At 43.1% G+C, this 17762-nt stretch overlaps 1 protein-coding gene across 5 annotated transcripts in view; it reads left to right on the top strand.

Moving 5' to 3' along the window:
• Window positions 1–17762, top strand: part of MOB3B (MOB kinase activator 3B) — a 143769-nt gene that overhangs the window by 42375 nt on the left and 83632 nt on the right. For all 5 annotated transcript variants that reach the window (XM_039545585.1, XM_039545583.1, XM_039545584.1 and 2 more), the window contains one exon: window positions 14879–15458. In XM_039545585.1, coding sequence (XP_039401519.1) covers window positions 15041–15458 — 418 coding nt within the window. In that variant the 5' untranslated portion in view covers window positions 14879–15040. The remainder of the gene's footprint in view (window positions 1–14878; window positions 15459–17762) is intronic.

Raw genomic sequence — 17762 nt, 5'->3', positions numbered from 1 at the left:
ATTATCTTCTGCACTTACATTGCGCCTTTCATCTGTGGATTTTGCACTGTTTTACTAAGAGAGTTAAGTATTATGATCTCTGATGCACATATGTGGAAACTTCAGTCACCAGGTTAATTAACATTTTTAATCCATAAGCAGAGGAAAATTACAAGGTTTTTTAGTTAGCTTGCATTATTGCTGATATTTATTGGTAATTATTCATTTTCTTTCATACTTATTAATCTTGTAAGGAACTAGAAATTTTGCACTAGATTTGGCAAGCCCTGCATAGGTGCTTAATAGGAACAGGCAGAACGCATCTCCCACCTCTGTAAGTAGAAACCACATTCTTGGTCCTGCACTCCCAGACTGGGCTTGTCAAATTCTGACAGGTGCTATACACCTCTAAGTGGAAGGGCATCTGTCATTGAGCAGATAAGGCTGCAAGCTGGGACTCAGGAGACCTGGGTTCTGTTATCTCTGCTACTGACTCTCAGTGATTTTAGGGAAATCTGTTCCTTAGTCTTCCCATCTGTGACATGGGGTTAAAGATACTTGCTCCCCTATTAATGAAAAACACTATACAAGTGTTAAATGTTACAACATTCATTATAATGGGGCAGGCAGGCTGTGGCACCAACCCCTTCCATGCTGGCCATTGGAGCAGGGGCAGTTCATGCTGCACCCTTTAAAGGGTGCGGCAGCCCCCATGCTGGTGTGCACTTTCCAGCAGTCCCAGGATGCAGTCCAGCCCAGTAAGCTGCACCCGTGATCCAGAGCCAGTTTTGAGTCTATATTGAGAAGGGAACAAATCAAACTTGAAGGAAGTAAATATATTTAGTGGAAAACCATGTTTATAATTATTCTATTACCTGTTAATTTCAAAGCTGTTTGTGAATTCCCTTTCTCTCCTTTCACCTGCCCTGCCCTCCCATTGTTTAAAGAGTGAAAGGCAGGAATATAACAGCCCTTCATGTTTCCTTTTAAACAGTTACTGCAAATTCCAAATTCTGTGTAATGCAAAACACTTGAGAATCAAAAATTATTGTAGTGAGAACTACATCTGTAGCGATAGTTGGTAGAATTCTGGGACGGCAAGTCAGTTCCATTTCCACTCATACCGCAGTAACCAAGCCCAAGCATCAAATCAAATATAAAAACATTAACAACTTATAAAAGCAATGTTCATAAGAACAGCTTCCCAAACCATGCACACGCCACCATAATAGCCATATTTTATTAGCAGTGGAAGGAGGTGCCGGGTCACAAGGGCTTGGTAACTGAAAGCATATACTGTTCCTCTACTGTCAGGGCATGTTCTAATAACTGCAGCTGCTACTGGATTAATTACAATTGAGACCATTAAATGCCCAAAGAGAGTATGGAGAGAGAGGTGGATAGGACAGAATAGATAGCAAAATTGCAATGCTTAAAAGGACAGTGAGAAATTATAGGCTTCATGATGTGATCTGTTGTGGGTGTTATTAAAAATTCAGCATTTATTAACCGTCACTACACAGCTATGCAAGTAATCCCAATAAACTCCAATGGTGCTATTCCTATGCATTCATTTAACCATGTGTATGAATCTTTGCAGCGTCGGGGCATTAGGTTGTGAAAACACATAGCGGGCAAAGACTGAACTTTAATTTAACCCATCTATTTATATGGCCTCCTCCATGGTAGATGTCAGCATTATCTAATTCTGTGGGGTGTGTTGCATATTAGGACCCTGATCCTGAATGGGGGTCTCTGAGTGCTACTGTAATATAAATATTAAATAATAATGATAATCCATATTCCAAATACAGGAAAATACTGCAGGTATTGTGGGTACAGCTGTGTGGTAACTGTTGACATCTTAATCATGATCACTGTATCGTAATTATATTTTGTGAGAGTGTGTGAGAATTTAGAATCGGGGTAGCCATGTTAGTCTGTATCCACAAAAACAATGAGGAATCCGGTGGCACTTTAAAGACTGAACAGATTTATTTGGGCATAAGCTTTCATGGGTAAAAAACACTTCTTCAGATGCATGGAGTGAAAATTACAGATACAGGCATAAATATACTGGCACATGAAGAGAAGGGAGTTACCTCACAAGTGGAGAACCAGTAATGACAAGGCCAATTCAGTCAGGGTGGCTGTGGTCCACTCCCAGTAATTAATGAGGAGGTGTCAATACCAAGAGAGGGAAAATTGCTTTTGTAGTGAGCCAGCCACCCCCAGTCCTTATTCAAGCCCAAATTAATGGTGTTAAGTTTGCAAATGGATTGTAGCTCTGCAGTTTCTCTTTGAAGTCTATTTTTGAAGTTTTTTTTGTTCAAGTTTAGCTACTTTTAAATCTGTTATAGAATGTCCAGGGAGATTGAAGTGTTCTCCTACTGGCTTTTGTATGTTACCATTCCTGATGTCTGATTTGTGTCCATTTATTCTTTTACGTAGAGACTGTCCAGTTTGCCAATGTACATAGCAGAGGGGCATTGCTGGCACATGATGGCATATATCACATGAGTGGATGTGCAGGTGAATGAGCCCTTGATGGTGTGTCTGAAGTGGTTGGGTCCTCTGATGGTGTTGCTAGAGTAGATATGGGGACAGAGTAGGCAACGAAGTTTGCTACAGGGATTGGTTCCTAGGTTAGTGTTTCTGTGGTGTGGTGTGTAGTTGCTGGTGAGTATTTGCTTCAGGTTGGGGAGTTGTCTGTAAGGGAGGACTGGCCTGTCTCCCAAGGTCTGTGAGAGGGAGGGATCGTTTTCCAGGATAGGTTGTAGATCGCTGATGATGTGCTAGAGAGGTTTTAGGTGGGGGCTCTATGTGATGGCCAGTGGTGTTCTGTTATTTTCCTCGTTGGGCCTGTCCCGTAGTAGGTGATTTCTGGGTACCCGTCTCGCTCTGTCAATCTGTTTCCTCACTTCCCCAGGTGGGTATTGTAGTTTTAAGAATGCTTGATAAAGATCTTGTAGGTGTTTGTCTGAGTAAATGCGGTTGTATCTTAGGGCTTGTCTGTAGACAATGGATCGTGTGATGTGTCCTGGATGGAAGCTGGAGGCATGTAGGTAACTATAGTGGTCAGTAGGATTCCAGTATGGGGTGGTGGTTATGTGACCATCACTTATTTGCACTGTAATGTCCAAGAAGTGGATCCTTTGTGTGGACTGGTCCAAGCTGAGGTTGTTGGTGGGGTGGAAATAGTTGAAATCTAGGTGGAATTCTTCAAGGGCCTCCTTCCCGTGGGTCCATATGATGAAGGCGTCATGAATATGGCGCAAGTAGAGGAGGGACGCTAGGGGACAAGAGCTGAGGAAGCATCGTTCTAAGTCAGCCATAAAAATGTTGGCATACTGTGGGGCCATGCGGGTACCCATAGCAGTGCCACTGACTTGAAGGTATACGTTGTCCTCAAATCTGAAATGGTTGTGGGTGAGGACAAAGTTACAAAGATTAGCCACCAGGTGTGCCATGGCCTCATCAGGGATACTGTTCCTAACAGTTTGTAGTTAATCCTCATGTGGAATATTGGTGTAAAGAGCTTCTACATCCACGGTGGCCAGGATGGTGTTTTCAGGAAGATCACCAATGCATTATAGTTTCCTCAGGAAGTCGGTGGTGTCTCAAAGATAGCTGGGAGTGCTGGTAGCGTATGGTCTGAGGAGAGTCCAAATAGCCAGATAATCCTGCTGTAAGGGTGCCAATGCCTGAGCTGATGGAGCGTCCAGGATTTCCAGGTTTATGGATCTTGGGTAGCAGACAGAATACCTCTGGTTGGGGCTCTAAGGGTGTGTCTGTGCAGATTTTTTCCTGTGCTGTAGTAAAGAGTTTGCTGAACGGATGGTGTAGTTTCTTTTGGTTCTCCTCAGTAGGATCGGAGGATAGTGGCCTGTAGAATGTGGTGATGGAGAATTGCCTGGCAGCCTCCTGTTCATAATCCAACGTGTTCATGATGACTACAGCAGCAAACTCCCTGCTACAACAGAGACTTAAAACAACGCTTCCTCAGCTCTGTTGTGCTAGGTGCTGTACAAAGGCAAAACAAAAAGATGTCCCCTTCTACCGTTGAGAGTTTACAGTCAGAATAAATGGATTTATTGTCTCTTTGTTGGGCCGTATCTTGCTTACCTGATGTTTTCTAGCTATACTCCAGTCACATCCAATTTCTTCATACTGTATATTTGTATTTGGTCATTATTTGCCTTGGATTTATGTAATGTTTTTCCCCTTGTTTCTTCAGTAATCCACAGGGAGTGTAGGTTAATTAGGCTTTTGTATCAGGGTTTTGCATGTCATTTTTGAAACCCTGCTGCTCCCATTGTGCATGGGCTAGTAGTGGATCTAGTAGGCTACAGGACTGAGGACCTGATTTTACAAACACCTTTGAGTAACTTTAGTCAATGGGGTTACTCACATAAGTAAAGTTACTCATGTGGGTATTTGCAAGGTTGGGTCCATAGTAGATAAAATACTGGAGTTCTTGTACATTTCTCAATATTTTGTTCTACATATTGTGGCCCTATTTCTGATCTTACATCACTGGTCTCCTGGTTTTGCACTGGTGTAAATAAGATCAGACTCAAATCTTGTGTCATTTATATGAATTAATTTAATTCTCCACAGATCAATAGATTATCAAATATTTGGGCGGGGGGGGGGTTCTTGTGGTCCCTTACGCTGGGCATGATCCTACAACGTGGAACTAGTGGGGTAAGTCAGTAAAGTCAATTTTCCCATTTTTTTCCTTGCACAAATCGAATTGAATGCACATTATTGCTTGCTAATCAGATTTTGGTTTACATGGCAAACGCTTCTAAACATTTGGAAAAGCTTATTTCCAGTCAGCACTTTGATGAAGTGTTGATTTTTGTTGTTGTCATGTAAGGATTTAAAGTTAGCCTTCCAACAGCTATGAAGGAAGGGAAAAATGCAGGGTGAAAAAAACCCTGTAATCCCTTAATGAAAATAACTTTGAACCAAATCTGAACTCCGCTGGCTCCAGTGGGATTTACACTATGGGAAATGCCTGCAGAATCTGGCCCTGAAACCGCAGACAGCTTCCTTTCACTGGACGGATTAATCTTCCAGTGTTTATATTTTATGTATAGGCATATACTGGCTGCCAAGTAGTCACACAAATTGTGGACAAAGCAGTGGAGGAGCATAAAATAAAAAACATTTGAATCTGCCTGCTCCCAAACCCTCTCCCCACAAGACATGTAGAGGGGCCAGAGGTGCGGTCCGTGCATTTGTATGTATGCCTAGTCTGGCAATGGCAATGACGTACCTTTTACCATTGTTGCCAGGAGCTCAAATAATCTGGGTGGAAGGGGTGTGTGTGTCTGACGTGGGTGGGGAGGAAGAGAGGGGATGTTGCTGGTCAGAACCTGCATGCATGATTGAGCGCCACACATATTTGTGTGCCCATTTTAGGGCCCTTTCCCCAATGGATTAGGATTTCCTTTATGATTCTTGTTACCTACACAGTTTAATACAGACACAACCATGTCTGCTGTATGAATCTCTGTTGCCTGATCTACCCTGTAGATGAGTCGGGAATTTTCCCTGTGTTGAGTCTCATTCCCTGTGATGTAGTTACACTGATATAGATACGTGTGTCGTTTTTTGAGTGTAATTCAAATTGCACAATTTTACTTAAAAGTCTATAAATAAATGTCATGATATGTTTTAGTCTTTAGCTACTGAGACAACCTTCCCCTCCCCCCACCCGTTGTATAACCAGGAAAAGTTTATTCAGGACAGCGCTTTGTTTTTCTTATTTGTTAGGTTTGCTGCATTTAGATGTTTCGAACAGAGAATGCATTTTAGCTTGTGAAACCCTGTGGTTTTCAAATAGGAATCTGGTGATGCTATAAATGTGCACTTACACACTCGCTCGTGGGCCAAATTCTTTCTTGGTTTAACTCCATTACATCCTGGAATTACGCCAGGGATGAATGTAGCTCCTTGAACAGATAGGGAGGCAGGAGGCCGAACGTGAAAGGTGTATAAAGGGCATGTATTTCTGTTGACTTCCTTGGGCTTTGACTCAGGCCAGTAGAGTACTCAAGACAGAGAATGGCGTTTGGAACGGCAGAGGAGAGCGTTAGGACTGGCGATGAGAAATTTTCGAGTATATTGCCAACTCGGGTGCCAGCGGAGGCTCACTGTGTGACAGAGGCTAGACAAGTCACTTCGCCCTGCTCCAATTCCTTCCTCAGTCAAATGGGGATAATACTGCGCTGCCTCACAGGGGCATGATGAGGCTTAATGAAGGATTGTAGTGCGTTGTGACATCATTGTAGGAAAGGTATGTGTATAAACACTATGTGTATTCATAAGCACAATGTATCCTCTTTTTATTGACTGCAATTACAACTCAGTCGAATTGTGCAATTTTAATTAACAGTGTTTACACAAATGGCATGGTATGTTTTTGTCCTTAGTCACTCAGACAATATGTTTGCACGTGGATTTCTTTGTGGTGACTGGGTGGTTAAGAAGTGTGTTGTACTCCTTTGTGACCTTTATCCGTCTGATATTCTCACTAAATGCTGCTTCAAAGTTTGTCCAAATCCCGTATTTGAGTGGTAGATGCAGTGAGAGCAGCCTCTGTTTCCATAGTGCCACTGATGAAGCTGGTAGGGATCCCACCTCTTCTTTGTGAGGAGATTTCAGCATCTGCTTATCAAACACTAAGAGAGTTAGTGTCATCACCGATAGTGCTTGTCAACATGCAATGGGAGTTCACTGAACTGAATTATTCCTCAGATCCAAATCTACCCGGTAGCTGATGGTAACTGAGATGCATCTCTTTCAAAGGATGTTGCTATTAAAAATAATAGACCCGGTTCTGCTGCTGCTGACGCTAGTGTAAATTGGGAGTAACAGTGACGTCAATGCAGTTACAATGGTATAAGCGAGAGGAAAGCCAGGCTCAAAATGGCTTAAGTAATCTGTTACCAATACTTCAGACTATTAAAACTGAGAACTCCTCCTCAGCAGATGAAAACTGGCCTTGCGCTATTGACAGTAAACAGAGCCAGACTGATTTATACCAGCTGGGGATAGGACTTTAAATTTTATTTTAATATTACTTTTTGTGCTTCAAGCTGCCTGAAGTTAGACTGAGGGGTTTCCCTTTTGTTTATGGTGTCGGATTCTGAAGCACCAACAAGTTTTTATTTTGTTTGTATTCCCAACACTGTAGAGGGGATGTTGAACCTGCCATCGCTAGGTACCAGTGTAGTTCAGAAGTGGCTGAAATATGTTGCCATTTAATGGCTGTTGGGTAGCCTGTGTGAAATGGCTTGGTGGTCTCACTCCAATTTCATGTTGTACCTCACTCCTAACCCCCACCCCCACTAGCAGCCTTTGATGGCAGTCTGAGCAGTGACGCTGGGGGGTTTTAGTCTTGGACTGAGCCTAGAGACTATGGCTGGGATTTTCAACTTAAACCTAAAAGTGTTGCACGTCTCCATAAATCCCATTGAATCCCATTGAATTCCATTGCAAGTTGGGTGCCTCACTCCGTAGACTCCTATCTAAACTAAACTATCCACTCATCCATGGGACCATCCCTACAGGCTGGAGTTGAGGCAACCTGGCAAGCAGTGTGGGACGGCTTACGCTGCTCCTTCGATGTGAAAGCTTCATTCTCCCAGGCTGTTAAGGTTTTGCCTTTCATGAGCACTCAGTTTAAAAAAGTTAAATTCTGGAAACCAAATGGAGCTGGTTGCTTTAACGAGGGGGCAGGGGATGTAACGAACCTGGGTAAGCTGGCTGTTTCACAAGAGGAAAACGCTCTCCTTTCTGTGCTGCTGTTTGGGTCAAGAGGCTGTTTAATAAGCTGGCAGAAACCCACAGCAGGCAGGGCTCACAGAATTATCTCAGATGGGTTGGTTCACCACAGGATCCCATGGAAGTCAGATGATGCTCTTTCCCATGCACTTCCACATGAGGGAGGAAAAAAGAGAGAAAATGAGTCTTTTTACTGAAAATAGCCTTTTCTGCCTTTTGCACATTCCTTGCTTCAGTCACATTTAGCAGAGATCAAAATCACCTTTCGCTGAACATGAACCATGAATCTGACATGCAGAGTCTGGCCTTGCAAAGGCAGTGAATAGTTATACTTTTTAATATTGAATCAAGGGGCAGGGAGATGAATGAAGAACCACCTGGGTTTATATCACATAATACTGAGCACTAAATTCTGCGCTTAGGATCTGTGCAGGCATCTCTCGCATGTTTAAATTCTGCCTTTAGCTATTCATATACAACTTCCTCCAGCAGCATGCGTGTATCTGAGGGCAGAGTTTGGCCCATTGAGTTTAGTGGGAGTTGTGTAAGTTGGACTGGAGTTTGGCCTAGTGGGAATCAGAAGTGCATTTCCAAGGGCAGAATTTAACTGTACCTCTTGGTACACAGAAGACTACCGAAGATCAGAGATGACAGATACAGATGAATTTTATTTCTGTCTATGCTGAATAATTTGGACCTTTTTCTCCACTCCGCTACACCAGTTTTACACCAATGTAAATTCACTGATTTTGCTACTTGTGCGCATGTTTTACTACAATCAATAACATTTGCATTTGGAATACAAAGGCGTTGTCAGAAAAATTCCTCTGATCTCTCTCATAGAAATATAAGCCCGTTGAGAATTGTCTCAGCTCGTGTCCCGGCCTGATTTTTTTCAGCCTGTATTTTAAATAGATCAAGAGCCTCATCCAGCTCTTATTGAAGTCAGTGGCCAGACTCCTACTGCTGTGAGTGAGAGCAGGACTGGGCCTGAGGTTTGTAAAACATTTTGAGTATGAGTAGTTGCTTAGCAGTGTATGTAACAGATCAGAAAGGAAAACTGAATATCGGAATGGAAATGCCAGGGGCGTTTAGGTGGGTGTGATATAATAACCTGAGTTGGAATGAGCTAGGACGCCAGGGTTTAGCATACCTACTCTTGCAGAAAGCACAATGGGCTCCTTGAAGTGGCTGTAACCTTGATTTTGCTTTTCACCCAAAAGTTGGCGCACAGCTGGTAGCACATCACTCCCTAACTCTGTGCTGGGATACTGGCTCAGTGCTGGCTCAGAGGGGAGCATGTCATCAAATGAATTATTAACACAGCTTCCCACAGCACTTGACTCTTCCTTGAGAGTCTCCCATCAAAATACCGACACAGCCCAATGCTGCTTAGCATGGGTGAGCTGCAGCTGATGTGGCTTAGCATCATTAAACTGTGTTGGGAAGCTGTTTTCTAAACTTCCATAGCTTTGTGCTTAGCTAAAGAGTTACAAAGCCAGTTGCATTTAGCTTTCTTTTTTCCTTACCCTGCCTGGAGGCTTATCTGGGTCTTGATTTAACATCGCTTCAAGAAGCGTGTTGGGCATGAACCCTGGACAGTTTTATCCATCACTCTCCACTGACTTGGATGCCACTGGGAAAGTGTCTGTCAACCCATGATCCATGTATCATAGACTCTTAGGACTGGAAGGGGCCTCCAGAAGTCCTCTAGTTCAGTCCCCCGCAGGACTAAGTATTATCTAGACCGTTCCTGACAGGTGTTTGTCTAACCTGCTCTTAAAAATCTCCAGTGATGGAGATTCCACAATCTTCCTAGGCAATTTATTCCAGTGCTTAACCACCCTGACAGGAAGTTTTTCCTAATGTCCAACCTAAACCTCCCTTGCTGCAATTTAAGCCCATTTCTGCTTGTCCTATCCTCAGAGGTCAAGAAGAACAATTAGTCTTCCTCCTCTTTGTAACAACTTTTTATGTACTTGAAAACTGTTATCATGTCCCCTCTGTCTTTTCTTTTTCAGACTAAACAAACCCAATTTTTTCAATCTTCCCTCATAATTTATGTTTTCTAGACCTTTAATAATTTTTGTTGCTCTTCTCTGGACTTTCTGCAATTTGTCCACATGTTTCCTGAAATGTGGCACCCAGAACTGGACACAATACTCCAGTTGAGGCCTAATCAGCCTGGAGTAGAGTGGAAGAATTACTTCTCATGTCTTGCTTACAGTACTCCTGCTAATACATCCCAGAACGATGTTTGCTTTTTTGCAATAGTGTTACACTGTTGGCTCATATTTAGCTTGTGATCCACTGTGACCCCCCAGATTCCTTTCCACAGTACTCTTTCCTAGGCAGTCATTTCCCATTTTGTATGTGTGCAACTGATTGTTCCTTCCTAAGTGGAGTACTTTGCATTTGTCCTTATTGAATTTCATCCTATTTACTTCAGACCATTTCTCCAGTTTGTCCAGATCATTTTGAATTTTAATCCTATCCTCCAAAACACTTGCAACCCCTTCGAGCTTGGTATCGTCCGCAAACTTTATAAGTGTACTCTCTATGCCATTATCTAAATAATTGATGAAGATATTGAATAGAACCCCACTCATTATGCTCTTCCAGCATGACTGTGAACCATTGATAACTACTCTCTGGGAATGGTTTCCAACCAGTTTTACACCCACCTTATAGTAGCTCCATCTAGGTTGCATTTCCCTAGTTTGTTTATGAGAAGGTCATGCGAGACAATATCAAAAGCTTCACGAAAGTCAAGATATATGATATACCACGTCTGTCGCCTCCCCCTTATCCACAAGGCTTGTTATCCTGTCAAAGAAAGCTATCAGGTTGGTTTGACAAGGTTTGTTCTTGACAAATCCATGCTGATTGTTACTTATCACCTTATTATCTTCTAGATGTTTGCAAATCGATTGCTTAATTATTGGCTCCATTATCTTTCCGGGTACAGAAGTTAAGATGACTGGTCTGTAATTCCCTGGGTTGTCCTTATTTCCCTTTTTATAGATTGGCACTATATTTGCCCTTTTCCAGTCTACTGGAATCTCTCCCATCTTCCCTGACTTTTCAAAGATAATCGCTAATGGCTCAGATATCTCCTCAGTCAGCTCCTTGAGTATTCTAGGATGCATTTCAGCAGGCCCTGGTGACGTGAAGACATCTAATTTGTCTAAGTAATTTTTAACTTGTTCTTTCCTTATTTTAGCCTCTGATCCTATCTCATTTTCACCGGCCTTCACTATGTTAGACGTCAAATCGCCACCAATCTTCTTGGTGAAAACCGAAACAAAGAAGTCATTAAACACCTCTGCCATTTCCATGTTTTCTGTAATTTTGCCCTCCTCATTGAGTTAACGGGCCTACCCTGTCCTTGGTCTTCCTCATGCTTCTAATGTATTTGTAGAATGTTTTCTTGTTACCCTTTACTTCTCTAGCTAGTTTGATCTCGTTTTGTGCCTTGGCCTTTCTAATTTTGTCCCTACATACTTGTGTTATTGGTTTATACTCATCCTTTGTAATTTGATCTAGTTTCCACTGTCTGTAGGACTCTTTTTTTATTTTTAGATTATTGAAGATCTGATTAAGCCAGGGTGGCCTCTTGCCTTACTTCCTGACTTTCCTACACAGTGGGATAGTTTGCTCTTGTGCCCTTAATAATGTCTCTTTGAAAAACTGCCAACTGTCTTCAATTGTTTTCCCCCTAGACTTGCTTCCCATGGGATCTTATTACCAACTCCCTGAGTTTGCTAAAATCTGCCTTCTTGATAGCCATTGTCTTTATTTTGCTGTTCGCCCTCCTACCATTCCTTAGAATCGTGAACTGTATCATTTCATGATCTCTTTCACCCAAGCTGCCTTCCACTTTCAAATTCTCAACCATTTCCTCCCTATTTGTCAAAATCAAATCTAGAACAGCCTCTCCCCTAGTAGCTTTCTCCACCTTCTGAAATAAAAAATGGTCTCCAATATATTCCAAGAACTTGTTGGATAATTTGTGCCCTGGTGTGTTATTTTCCCAACAGAGGGCTGAGTAGTTGAAGTCCCCCATCACCACCAAATCCTGGGCTTTTGATGATTTTGTTAGTTGTTAAAAAAAAAAAAAAAAAAAAAAAGCCTTATCCACCTCTTCTTCCTGGTTAGGTGGTCTGTAGTAGACCTCTACCATGACATCACCATTGGTTTTTATCCTTACCCAGAGACTTTTAACAAGTCTGTCTCCTATTTCCATCTTAACCTCAGTCCAAGTATATACATTTTTAATATATAAGGCAACACCTACTCCCTTTTTTCCCTGCCTATCCTTCCTGAGCAAGCTGTACCCTTCTATATCAATATTCCAGTCATGGGTATTATCCCACCAAGTCTGTGACGCCAACTATGCCATAGTTGTGTTTATTTACTAGCATTTCGAGTTCTTCCTGCTTATTCCCCATACTTCTCGCATTAGTATAAAGACATCTAAGATACTGATTTGATTTCCTCCCCCAATACTGTCTTCTCTCCTTTATTCCTGCTATAACAGCCCATGCTCCTCCCAAATTCCAACCTTTCTCCCACATCTCCATGTTTTTGACTTATCTGTGGGCTTTGGTCACCTGCCCCCTTCAAACCTGGTTTAGAGCCCTCCTCGCTAGGTTAGTATCCAAATATGCTTTTCCTCTTCCTCGATAGATGGACCCCATCTCTGTTTAGCAGTCCTTCTTCCTGGAACAGCATTCCGTGGTCAAGGAAGCTGAAGCCCTCCTGGTGACACCATCTTTGCAGCCAGGCATTCACCTCCAGGATGTATCTGTCTCTGCCTGGGCCTCTACCCTTGACTGGCAGAATTGAAGAGAACACCACCTGAGCTCCCAACTCCCTCACCCTTACTCCCAGAGCCCTGTAGTCACTTGTGGGAGTGGTGGCTGCGATCCTCCCAGCCTTGGGGGTACATGGCTTCTCCTCATCCACCTCTTGGGAGTAATTCTTCATTGCTCGTTGCCAGGGCAACATATCAGTTTTCCATCACCATGGTGGGTGGGTTAGGAATAGGGGTGGAGCACTGCCTGCTGCCGGGAGTAACCAGCGGCCAGTGTCCTTCCTGTGACTGAGACATAGCCTCCTCTCCTAGTAGTGTAACAGCAGTCCTCTCTAGCTGGATAGCTCCATCAGCCTTGGATGTCTCCATATGAATGTTCTCAAGGAATTCCTCGTGGGCACGGATGCTCCGCAGCCTAGCCACCTCCTCCTGTAGCTCTCCCACCTGCTTCCTGAGAGATTCCACCAGCAGGCACCTTTCACACTGGATGGTCCCCCAGCCTTCCTTTTTGTGAGTGGGAAATGCAGACCACAGACTCCACAAATCCACACCAGGATCTGGGTAGAGGCATCCATGGTCAGGCTGTCTGGCTGGATACAGGTGGAGGAGACAGGAGCAGTGTTGGCACTGGCGATGCGGCCCTTCCTAACCATAGGGATTATATTAGGACTCCCTCCCACAAACACCCTCTCAAACTCCCCTGTTTGTGGTCCCCTGTCCCACTGCAGTGCAAGGATGTGCCAGCAGCAGCACAAGGGTGTGCCAGTGTTGCTTAGCTGCTCTTGCTGACAAATTGGCAGGATGCCAATCTCTGACTTTTTATTTTCTTTATGCGTATAAATGCTCTATTATGGAGAGGATGCCTTGCACACCACATTACTGTCTGTCGAGGTCTGTGTTGGTATCTTGTGTTGATAGAAAGTGGGGGGAGGGTATTTCCTTTCTCCTCCTACCCAGTTGGCAAAAGCCTGGGAGATAATTTTCAGAAGAATGTAGATTTAGAGCTTTGCACGTGTGGTCTAGCAAAATTTTCGTGTGTGTGTGTCTGTGTCTTGAGGAAAACAGTGGAGCAGCATAATCCCCTAAAGAGAGTTCATTAGAAGTTAATGGTATAAGATTTTTGTAGTTCTATGCATATTTTAAACCTTTTATTGTATTTGAATAACACACTGCATGAAATGCCCCCTCTCTAGAGATTTATTCGTAAAGCCCTTACTTGTTTCTCAAGAAAAACTCCCATTAAACTAGCCACTAACCACCACATCAGCTGTTAGTATGCTTCATTTACTTATGATGATAATCCCTGGGCACACATACATAGAACGCAGTTATGGAAGGAATAATTTCTCCCTCAGACAGACTAACTATGAAAACCATAAATGGTGTCCTGTCAGACCTATTCAAAAAACACACCACAAACTCTTGGGGACCAATATGCGTAGCATTCCCATGTGGAGAAGTCCTATAGAATTTTCTAGAAAGTGACAATCTTTTCATAGATGTTTTTTTTTAAACCACACTATAGAATTTAATAGAAAATTAAGACTGTGCTATAGAATTACACAGAATGGTTCAAAGTAGCAATATAAAGGATGTTATTCTCCATTTATTCTACACATTTTAAGAATTATTTCTATACAGTTGTATAGGTTTCATCCCATTAAATCCTATAGGATATGTACAATGATTAGGTTCACTAATTAAAAATACAGAGTTCAGCAAATACTGCAAAAACATACTTGTAATCTATAGACACAGAAAGGAGAGTGTGGATTTATAATTAAGATATTGTATCAATACTGTGTGTTGTTTATGAACAGACACCACAGCTGAGATGCAGTATTACTCTTGGTTAAATTTATAAATAAAGGAGACTTGATCACTGTAAAATTAAGCACAACTGAAAGGGATGTTCCCAAATTATGGATGCAATAAGAGCCTGGGAATATATTATAAATGACATGTTTTGTTCCCCTTTTGCTAGTGACTAGTGATTTTGAGGGCCTCAGGATTTGGGTGCCCAACTTGAGACATTTTAAAGTGGCCGGGTATTCAGGGCATGCTGAAGATCAGGCCCTTTTAAGGGTTCTCACAATGGGCACTAAAAAATGGAGGCACCCAAAATCCCTGGTCACTTTTGAAAATTTTGGCTGATATCTTTTGGAAATTTGCTTTTCAGTTCCCTAAAAATATGTTTCCCGTGGTTGTGAGCGTGATGATAAAACAGTAGCAAATTGACAAGGCCAGAACTGGGCTTAACACTAACATACCTTTCTATGTCTTTAGGAACATGAGGTCTTTTGGGCTTTCAAGAGGAAGAACTGGTGGACTGCATAGACATTGACAACAATTTGTGTGACGAGAGTGGGACCTGCGACAGGAAAGTCTTCGCTTTGGATATATACGTTAAATCTTCACCAGTTGCTAGAGGGCAGAAAATTACCAGACATGTCCATAGCCCTCAAGCAAGTTTTTAATAAGGACAAGACCTTCCGTCCCAAACGCAAATTTGAACCTGGGACCCAGAGGTTTGAGCTCCATAAGCGAGCACAGGCCTCGCTGAACTCAGGAGTGGACATGAAAGCAGCCGTGCAGCTGCCCAATGGAGAAGACCTAAATGATTGGGTGGCAGTTCACGTGGTTGACTTTTTCAACAGGATCAACCTGATCTATGGAACTATCTGTGAGTTCTGCACAGAGAGGACCTGCCCGGTGATGTCTGGGGGCCCTAAGTATGAATACCGGTGGCAGGATGACTTGAAGTACAAGAAGCCCACTGCACTGCCAGCACCCCAGTATATGAACCTTCTCATGGACTGGATCGAGGTGCAGATCAACAATGAGGACATATTCCCTACTAGTGTGGGTGAGTCCAAGCAAAGCCTAGAGCCACAAACCGTATTTCACTCTGTGTGCCTGGAATGCTCCATTTCTTTTCCTAATAGTAATGGCTCTTGAATTCAGAGTGTTGGACACTGGAGTGCTGCTGAGGAGGTGTCAGGCATTCCACAGGAGTAGCACGTCAAAAGATGAAAAGTTAGCTTGCTTTTAAAAAAAAAAATATTTAAAATCTTTTCCGCCCAGCCACTCATCCCTGGTAAGAAACTTAGCTTAATTATTTAGGGGTGGCAACAGCAAGGGCAGCAATACCATAGTAGCCTATCTGAACCTTCCCTCCCTTGCACCTTAAGTAGCCATTGACACCTATACAAAGTGAGCATAAAAAGCTACCTAATCAGAATAGTGTCATTTTATATCCACTTCGCTAAGGTGGAAATGGCTGTGCACAGTGCAAGACAGTGGAGAATCAGGATCACAGTGTGGACTGTTATCCATGGTCCCTTTGCCCCCTCTCCTATCTCCTATGAAAAGAAGAAGAGAGGGGAAAAGCAAGCAACTATTCTCTGGAAGCAAAAAAATCCAAATCGTGTCTGTGCCCAAGTCTTTATGACGGCGACTGCTGCTGCTAACTGTGGATGCTACATTTTTCCTTAGTCGCTTTTCAAGGTAGAACTGCACTTTAGAGGAGTTTTGATTTAACAGTTTCTTTTTATTATTTCTAACTTCTTGCAAATCTCAAAGCTGTGTGATTATCCTAAGGGATAAGGGAACGTTGTGTTTATCAGCGTGAGGTTCAGAAACGGTCTGGCTTGATTGAGGTAAAGAGTAGCAACGGGAGGGCGACACTGAAATCAAGTGGTTAGAAGATTACTCAGGCTGGCTTAGTTTAGAAGGGTTTGTTGGGAGGTGAGAGCATGCAGCGACATTGCAAATATCAGTAAGCTCTGCTGACCTTTGGATTGCCTACTGCCCAGCTCTGATCATCATGTGGGTGGGCAGACTTGTTGTGGGTTTGTGTTCCAGAGACTTGTCCCTATTCCTTTCCTCTCGTTGCACATCAGTATGAAAGGTGGTGGTTACAGGCTGTAACCTAAACTCCTCCAGTTCATCGCACAGCAGGAAGAAGGCAGGTTTCAAAGGAAGCTGTGCCTCATTTTATGGGCAGCCGGAAGTGGTTTTGATTTCTCCAGGTCTCCTTGATTTTTGAACTGTCACTGAAATGTATGTGGGCTTTGTTGTACCGTGGTTGTGTGACGGCCCGTCGCAGTGTTTCACTTCCCTTTGGTAATATCAGTGACTTTGTTCATATGTGCAGAAAATATTTATGGTCAATTCTGTGGCTTTGGGAGAGGCAGATAACATGTTGACAGCTTTATTGAACCAACATAAAATCTATAATACCCCATCTTTCAGCTCTAATAATCCCCTTCTTTGGAAGAGGTGACTGGAGGAAATTTTTGTCCTGAAAGCTTGTGAATTATGAATTATTTGTTAGTCCAATGAGAGGAATCATCTTGTTATCCTCGTCTACTTTGTTGTTAAATTCCCAAAGCCTCTTTGTTAATAAAAACAGTTAGCTGGTGTCTGGGAGGTGGATTCCCCACTGCCTAGTCCAGGGTGAACCTCTCAGAGCTCTGTGGGAAAGTGCCAAGTCCTGTCATTTTCAGTCCATTCCAGAATGAAAGTCAAACAAAACAAGTATCAGAGGGTAGTAGTGTTAGTCTCTGAAAAAAAAAAAAAAAAAATCTGCACTCATGCAGATTACTAACAAGAACAGAGCTGCATGAGCTTTCGTGGGTGAATACCACGGGGTATTCTTGCATCTGAAGAAGTGGGTATTCACCCACGAAAGCTCATGCTGCAGAACGTCTGTTAGTCTATAAGGTGCCACAGGAAACAAAACAAGGGGATCCATAATACCCCTCTGCCAGCTTCCTCCTCCCAGCAGCCGACTCCTGTTTGTGTATTGCATCAGGTGAAGAGAAAGATCTGGGAAGGGGAAGAGGCTGCCGCCCATTGCATCGCTCTGAAAATCTGAGGTGCCAAGCACAGCTCTGATAGAAGTGGGACTGGCCAGTGCTCAGTCTCTCTCTCGGTCCTAGTGGCGTCATGGGAGCACAGCACAAAATGCACCTGTTCGCTTCACTATCGACTGAGTGGGATGGTGAAAGTCAATGAGGATTTAACACGTGCTGCTGCTCCTCTGGTGGGTCTGCACTTTGGCCAAGTGTGAAAGGTAGAGGGCAGGAGGCAGTGGTGATCAGAGGGAGAAGGGAGCGATGGCAGTAGGTAGCCCTCCCACACCACTGGGAGGTGAGGAAAGAGAGGG

The sequence above is a fragment of the Mauremys reevesii genome, linkage group 6 (genome assembly GCF_016161935.1).
Source record: "Mauremys reevesii isolate NIE-2019 linkage group 6, ASM1616193v1, whole genome shotgun sequence".
Lineage (NCBI taxonomy): Eukaryota > Metazoa > Chordata > Testudines > Geoemydidae > Mauremys > Mauremys reevesii.
This window is presented reverse-complemented; position numbering and strand designations above follow the sequence as displayed.